Source organism: Cucurbita maxima, unplaced genomic scaffold (genome assembly GCF_002738345.1).
Source record: "Cucurbita maxima cultivar Rimu unplaced genomic scaffold, Cmax_1.0 Cma_Scf00019, whole genome shotgun sequence".
Classification (NCBI taxonomy): domain Eukaryota; kingdom Viridiplantae; phylum Streptophyta; class Magnoliopsida; order Cucurbitales; family Cucurbitaceae; genus Cucurbita; species Cucurbita maxima.
Window position 1 is genome coordinate 2323373 of NW_019272035.1, and position 8351 is coordinate 2331723.

The following is an 8351-nucleotide window of genomic DNA, read 5'->3' on the forward strand; positions in this document are numbered from 1 at the left end:
AAAAAAAAAAAAAAAAAAAAAAAAAAAAAAAAAAAAAAAAAAAAAAAAAAAAAAACAAGTCTTTAAAACATTGACCTAAGTAAAAGCAACGAAATAAATCATATCCTAAATTTCTTGTTTCTCTTTACTTTCCTCTTGTAATTAGCTCTCGACATAAAGCAAAATCTTCATCCCTTTAGATAAAATTAAAGACAGGTCTAAAACATTCATGTTATTCAGTGTTATAGATTGACAATGTTCTAAAAAAATTGGGCGTTCACTCAAAAGCTTCACGTACCCTTCTCAGATCAGAAGAGAAAACAATATCAGTTAAATTTGTCTTCAAATCCAACAACTAGCTCGACAATTTGGAGATATATTATCAATGTAAGAATGGTAAGATAAAATAATTTAGCTATTCTGCATAGTATAGCAAACAATAGCTAAATGCCAAACTAAGAGAATGACACCAAAATAAGCTATTTCATAAAGAAGTTAGATATATAGGGGGTGGATTGCCCTATCTTTTGACAGCTTTATTGAACTTGTTCTTTTTGCAGTTTTATCCTGGTGTAAATGACATATCCATTAATTTTTACAGCCCCACTCATCTTGTTATCGGATGGAGAAGTTTTGTAATCAACCCTTGGTGGTTTGAAGGCCCTTCCTACCGTTAATATAAATCATGGTATATGAAATTCCGCTGCAGTGTCGATCTACATGTACAGTTCAAAAGAGAAAGAACAAATTTTATGCTGAACAGTGAGAATTTTCTAGACAAATCAAAAATCAAAAGGTCACTTTTTCTATCATAGCGTATAAGTTAAAGAAAGGACTTACTTGATCGTTCATGATTTCATTCAGCTTAAGTTCTAGCTTCAGCATATGGAGATCAATTCTATTTCTGGTAACTGAATCCCAAATACGTATCATAGCCTTCCAGACATTACATAGCGTTCTCTGGGCAACCAGAAAAAGGCCAAAATGTTAACTAGTCATCCACGGGGAAGTTGTGACACCATTGACAACTACGAATGAGACACAAAGCACCAATTCGCAGGGAGATCCACAATAAATATCATGAAATAAACAAACACATACAGGATATTTCAATTTCAAAACTAACTTGATAGCAACTGTTTCTTTTTTTTTTCATACAGATTTTCTATCTATAACCAACTGGAGAAAAAAGAACTTTCTAATACAAAGAAAATATTACTCGGAGTTGAATCACAAGTAATTTAAGTTACTGACACATGTTAAAAGGTATTTACTTCTCCCTATTGAACAATGGAATGATAGTGCATCAATTTTAGAGTCGTCCAACTGTCAGGATGATTAGGCATCATCCAAAAATGGTTAAAGGGAATTAATCTTAAATATAGGATATAATACATAATATATGAGCTAAATAATAAGAAAGTTTAGCTAAGGGATACAAAATATTATAAGTACCGCAACCTCTAACTCTAAAAGACACAATGTTCTTTTATTACATCAAAAGATGAAGGAGAACCATGCACTTGGTTACAAATATAGCTATATGAGCAAAAGAAAACGTCCCTGGGCGCTGGTGAAAAGTTTATGTAACTTAATAGTTTTAGAACCATACGACCGTCACATTATGATGATAACAACCGTAAGCAAAAAAGGAACTTCAATCAGATAGATAATAAAGAAAAAGTTACTGAATTCTACAAATGTAAGATGCACACCTCTGCATCAACTTTATGCATGTCATGTATAGCTTCTGCTCGTGCATTGGAAAATCTCCATTGCATATATCTATTATATAATAGCCGCAGCTGGTGAGAATCTTCGATATAATTAGCGCCCTTTTTACCCTTAAAATCTGCAATGAAACTGAGCACCGAAGTTGAACTATTGGATTGAATGGAATTAGTTGGTCTGATTCGAGATGGACTGACACCCCTAGGAGGAGGAGTTGATGGCCTTGGCCGGGCTGGACTTGATCCTCTAGAAACAGAGGAGGATGGCACTGACGTTCTAATGGGCGAAGGTAGACGCAATCCAGGTAATGTCAAAGACTGAGATCTGACAGCTGGTGTTGATTTTAACCTATCTGGTAAGCCGTTAGAAGCAAGCCTAGGAGTTCCTGGTGAACAATCTTCAACTATATTTGTTTCATCTTCCCTTCTAAGACCATCGAGGGGAATAATCCTCGAAGAATCATTATCAGAGATCAAGAGTTTATTTAGAGAATCAGATGAACTTCTCAATGAAGGTAACCCAATTCCTGGGTGTGGTCTCAGAGAGCTCCGAATTATTTTATCAGTAAGATCCACACTTCGACTTAATGCATTTAATGATATCTTCCTACCAATTCCTGATGCCTGCAATGAACAATCATCAACTGAATTTGTTTCATCTTCTATTCTAAGATCATCATCAAGTGGAAGAATCTTGGAAGAATCATTATCAGATCTCTGCAAGAGTGTGTTTATAGAATCAGATGAAGTTCTTTTCAATGGAGGTAACCCAATTTCCGGAGGTGGTCCAGGAGGGCTCTGAATTATTTTATCAATAAGATCTACACTTCGACTTAATGCATTTAATGATATCTTCCTACCAATTCCTGATGCCTGCAATGAACAATCGTCAACTGAATTTGTTTCATCTTCCATTCTAAGACCATCATCAAGTGGAAGAATCCTGGAAGAATCATTATCAGATCTCTGCAAGAGTTTGTTTATTGAATCAGATGAAATTTTTCTCGATGAAGGTAACCCAATTCCTGGAAGTGGTCCAAGAGAGCTCCGAATTATTTTATCGGTATGATCCATACTTCGACTTGATGCATTTAATGATATCTTCCTACCAATTCTGGATGCCTGCAATGAACAATCGTCAACTGAATTTGTTCCATCTTCCATTCTAAGACCATCATCAAGTGGAAGAATCCGGGAAGAATCATTATCAGATCTCTGCAAGAGTTTGTTTATTGGACCAGATGAAGTTCTTCTCGATGAAGGTAACCTAATTTTTGGAAGTGGTTCAGGAAGGCTCCGAATTATTTTATCGGTATGATCAATGCTTCGACTTAATGCATTTAATGATATCTTCCTACCAATTCTGGATGCCTGCAATGAACCATCATCAACTGAATTTGTTCCATCTTCCATTCTAAGACCATCATCAAGTGGAAGAATCCTGGAAGAATCATTATTAGATATCGGCAAGAGTTTGTTTATAGAATCAGATGAAGTTCTTCTCAATGGAAGTGGTCTAGGAGAGCTCTGAATTATTTTATCAGTATGATCCACACTTCGATTTAATGCATTTAATGATATCTTCCTACCAATTTCTGATGCTTGCAATGAACAATCGTCAACTGAATTTGTTCCATCTTCCATTCTAAGACCATCATCAAGTGGAAGAATCCTGGAAGAATCATTATTAGATCTTGGCAAGAGTTTGTTGATAGAATCAGATGAAGTTCTTCTCAATGGAAGTGGTCCAGGAGAGCTCCGAATTATTTTATCAGTATGATCCACACTTCGACTAAATGCATTTAATGATATCTTCCTACCAATTCCTGATGCTTGCAATGAACCATCGTCAACTGAATTTGTTCCATCTTCCATTCTAAGACCATCAACTGAATTTGTTCCATCTTCCATTCTAAGACCATCAACTGAATTTGTTCCATCTTCCATTTTAAGACCATCATCAAGTAGAAGAATCTTGGAAGAATCATTATTAGATCTCGGCAAGAGTTTGTTTATAGAATCAGATGAAGTTCTTCTCAATGAAGGTAACCCAATTCCTAGAAGTGGTCCAGGGGAGCTCCGAATTATTTTATCACTATGATCCACACTTCGACTTAATGTATTTAATGATATCTTCTTACCAATTCCTGATGCATGAAATGAACCATCGTCAACTGAATTGGTTCCATCTTCCATTCTAAGACCATCATCAAGTGGAAGAATCTTGGAAGAATCATTATTAGATCTCGGCAAGAGTTTGTTTATAGAATCAGATGAAGTTCTTCTCAATGAAGGTGACCCAATTCCTGGAAGTGGTCCAAGAGAGTGTCGAATTATTTTATCGGTATGATCCACACTTCGACTTAATGCATTTAATGATATCTTCTTACCAATTCTTGATGTCTGCAATGAACCATCGCCGACTGAATTTGTTCCATCTTCCATTCTAATACCATCATCAAGTGGAAGAATCCTGGAAGAATCATTATTAGATTTCGGCAAGAGTTTGTTTATAGAATCAGATGAAGTTCTTCTCAATGGAAGTGGTCCAGGAGAGCTCCGAATTATTTTATCAGTATGATCCACACTTCGACTTAATGCATTTAATGATATCTTCCTACCAATTCCTGATGTCTGCAATGAACAATTGTCAATTGAATTTGTTCCCTCTTCCATTCTAAGACCATCATCAAGTGGAAGAATCCCGAAAGAATCATTATTAGATCTCGGCAAGAATTTGTTTATAGAATCAGATGAAGTTCTTCTCAATGAAGGTAACCCAATTCCTGAAAGTGGTCTAGGAGAGCTCCGAATTATTTTATCAGTATGATCCCCATTTCGACTTAATGCATTTAATGATATCTTCCTACCAATTCCTGGTGCCTGCAGTGAACAATCGTCAACGGAATTTGTTCCATCTTCCATTCTAAGACCATCATCAAGAGGAAGAATCTTGGAAGAATCATTATTGGATCTTGGCAAGAGTTTGTTTATAGAATCAGATGAAGTTCTTCTCAATGAAGGTAACCCAATTCCGGGAAGTGGTCCAGGAGAGCTCCGAATTATTTTATCAGTAAGATCCCCACTTCGACTCAATGCATTTAATGATATCTTCCTACCAATTCTACTCGCCCGCCTCTGATCTATAAGCCGGGTATGCAAGCCATCAATTGGCTTAGAATTCTCCAGCTGGTCAGGCACATTCTTTCCTTTAAGAGGACTCCTCTTTCGCTCTGGTGTAGGTTTCCTTGAAACCATAGGCGTTTCAACCAGTTTGTGAGCGAAATTTGACGACGGCCTCAACGTCCGATCAGAAGGAGATGCAGGGACTGGTTTTTCCTTCTTACTAACAGGAATAGAAATTATGTCAGACTGGAAAGAGACACTCAAACTCCGCATGGTCGAAGGCCATAAACTTTCCGCCGATCGACCGCCTGCTGTTCTCCTTGAAGACAATCTCAAATCAGAAGATAAGTCATGGTCCGAAGTTGATGGACTCGTCGGGGAAGGAGGCGTGGAAGGTCGTTTCCTCTCAGCCGACAGGGCTCTTTTCTGCTCCAATTGGGAGGAAGCAGACAAAGTTCTGGAGGCGTTCGGCGACTGGCAGCGCCGAGGTGAGGAAGGGGCTGAGGGAATAGGTGACTTGTATCTAGAACTAACTTCCCTCATCCGAGAGCGACGAGTGGCGAGTACATTGCTTCTCTCAGCCAGACCCAGTGGAAGCCTCGGGGTTTCCCCTGTTGAATGATTCCTTATTGAATCTGATTCAAATATATCCATCCACACAATCAAAATCAGACCACATCGATGAAAATCTTCATATCAGAACACATCCGGCGATCATGAATTTCTTCACTCATCCCGCAATCAACTGAATAATACCAACTGCAAAAAGGGGAGAAAGTTCTCTGCATCATTTCTGTCACTGCTGCACAACCAAAAGTGAAAACGGTACAGATTGCTAGAGATTATGAAAAGTAAACCCCACAAACAAAAAGAAAAGGAAAGAAAAGCATACATCTTTACACACCCCAGATCTTGCTGAATAAAAATCTGGTAATAACAGCAAAATAACGCAAATGGGTGCTTTCCCTTCAAGAAAACCCCAAACCGAACGAGATCAAGCAATAACAAGGAGGTCAGGAACGCGTTACAGAACATTTGATATAATACAATGGGTAGCGGAAAACAGCGAAAACTGCCACAACACGAATAAGCAGTTACAGTGGGAGGTTGATTTTGGTGGTAAACCACACTTTAGCGGTTATGGGGTAGAGGTCCCCTTGGGACTTGAGGGAGACCAGGGCAAGTGGGTTTTAGTTTCTTAAGTGGTGGAATTGTAGGATACGTCCTAAGAGGGAGTGCACTGTAAATGACTTTTAAAATACATTTCGGGCCATGAGTTTTTTCACGGGAAGGCCAAGGTCAGATGGGATGGAAATAGGTTTCACACTTAACCTACTGCCCACTCATCTTCTTTCTCTGTACTCTTTTTCACCAAGAAAAGACAGCAGCTTCAAAACTGGCAAAACATAGAAAATCTCTCTCTCTCTCTCTTCGGCCTCGATATAAGATTGGGTAAAAAGAAGTTTCTATCTAACAACTTGACCTTCATAAATGATCAAAGTTTTAACAAAACTTAAAACTGTTTTGTTCCTTTTGTAATCATGGATTTGTAGATAGTAATTTCAATATACACTTAATTCTGATCTTGAAAAAAAGTTAGGAACAGCAAATCTAAAGAAAAAAGGTTCAAAAATCACTCGAACACAAAACTTCTCCGATTCTTACTCTTAACCTATCTATTTGTCCTTATGTCCAAGTTCAGCAGATGAAATTAAACGACACAATTTGTTGTATACACGAAGTTAAACTTGGTATTGTTATTATAATGGCAGAACTTCGAGGTACAAACATTTGCCATCCCCATGAGTTCTACAGAAGTTTTCAAACAAAATCCGAGAAAGATAAAAACTAAGCAGAAAAATTGGTTACATAGGATTTAATTGAAGAGTTATAAAGAGAAAAATCTTCAGAAGTCGATTTAGAATCGTGAACTGTACAACAAAAGAAGAGCGAAATTGGAAACTGTTTACGGGAAAATTTCTCAAAGAAATTATCAGAGATAAATCAGAGGTGGAGGATGTCTGTAATTTGAAGGTAACAGATTGTGTTTGATGGAGTAGAGAAAGTCTGGTTTCCTACTGTTCATGACAATCTCTCTGCAGGAAAAGTTAAAGGAATCTCAGAGATAACCTAAAGGGAGAGACAGAGTTCGTCCGACTCCAAAAACATTCAGAATCTCTTTACTAAAAAACAACGTAATCGACAGTGAGTACCATTAACCAACCGTCTTCAATTAAAACTTTCGCCGTCTTTTTCCTCATTCGGTGATCCACAGAAAGAGGACGAACCAATGAGCAAACTTCCTCTTTCGATTACAAAATGGATCAAAAAAAGAAAGGAAAAAAAAACGCCTCAATTGCGACAAAATTGCAATCTCTTAAACCAAAAGCATTTCCAGAATTCCTAAAATTCCAACAACCAAATTATCAATCGATTCAATCAAGAATCTCCAAGCAAAACACAAAAACAACCAGAAATCAAACTCTAGAAAGCGAGTGAGAGATTTATCACCTACGAACTGAAGCTCCAAACTCCTCTTCCAGTGAAAACAAATCAACCAAGAACATGACAACGAAAATCCAAATCACCTCGATCTCTTGAGGAATTCATTCAACCACAACAGGTAAGACAAATCGTCGAAGAGGCAGAGATTGACAGCAAAATCGTCGCCAGCCGTCAGATCGTTGGAAAATTTCAAATTCGTTAGTGGTCGACGGAGAGTGAAAGTAAATCAACGAAATTAATCATAATTAAAAAGAATTTGAAGAAATTTATTGGGAAGAAATGAATTAAGAAATCGATGGGCGAAGTTTAAACGAATAATTTAATAATTATTATAATTATTAAGAGGGAAAAAACGGTTTTTGTTGGAAATTTCGCGGTGGGGACCCGCCGGTGGTCGTTGTTTTGGCGCCACCACCTTCGAATTTTTATCATTTTTATAATTAATAAAAATACTTCTAAAAAAATATTAATTAATATTCCAACCCCTAAAAATAATTTTTTTAATACGTCAATAAAATTTTTAAAATTTTTATTAATACTTTTCAAATTTTTTTAAAAAATAAAAACGTTGTTCTATATTTTAAAAAATATTTATAAAATTTTAAAAATAAAATTAACAACAATTTTTTTTAATTAAAATTTGAAATGATTTCCCCTTCTCTTAAAAATCTCAACCGTCCCCAATTTCCACTCAACACTAACAAAAGAATCGAGCATAGTTCAACTAATTAAAACTTATTTAATCTCGACCCAAACATGAAAATTTCGTGTTGATCGAGCATAATTCAACTAATTAAGACATATATTCTTAACTCGAGCATAGCTCAACTAATGAAGACATATATATTCCTAATCCAGACATGAAACAGGTCGTGTGGATTGAGCATAGTTCAACTAATGAAGACATAGACCCAGACATGAATTCGAATTTCTCTGATTTCACCGATGGTTCGATGTAAATAAAAATCCCGAACAAAAAGAACATCTTACACTCTTACGTTCTACAAAAAG

At 36.6% G+C, this 8351-nt stretch overlaps 1 protein-coding gene across 16 annotated transcripts in view; it reads right to left on the reverse strand.

Annotated features, from left to right (window-relative positions):
* The window catches only part of LOC111493922 (AUGMIN subunit 8-like), an 11682-nt gene extending 4079 nt beyond the window's left edge, over positions 1-7603 (reverse strand). For 4 of the 16 annotated variants that reach the window (XR_002720089.1, XR_002720088.1, XR_002720087.1 and 1 more), the window contains exons 1-3: positions 5728-6260; positions 1695-5637; positions 820-939 (exon numbers count right to left, since the gene is read on the reverse strand). Coding sequence is in view for 13 of the 16 variants with exons in the window: in XM_023143828.1 (XP_022999596.1) it covers positions 820-939; positions 1695-5489 (3915 nt within the window). In the remaining 3 variants the exon portion in view is untranslated. Of the gene's footprint in view, positions 1-815; positions 940-1694; positions 5638-5727; positions 6261-7346 lie in introns of those variants that run through there. The other 12 variants (XM_023143840.1, XM_023143837.1, XM_023143839.1 and 9 more) reach the window with 12 other exon arrangements.
* Between the last annotated feature and the right edge of the window lie 748 nt (positions 7604-8351).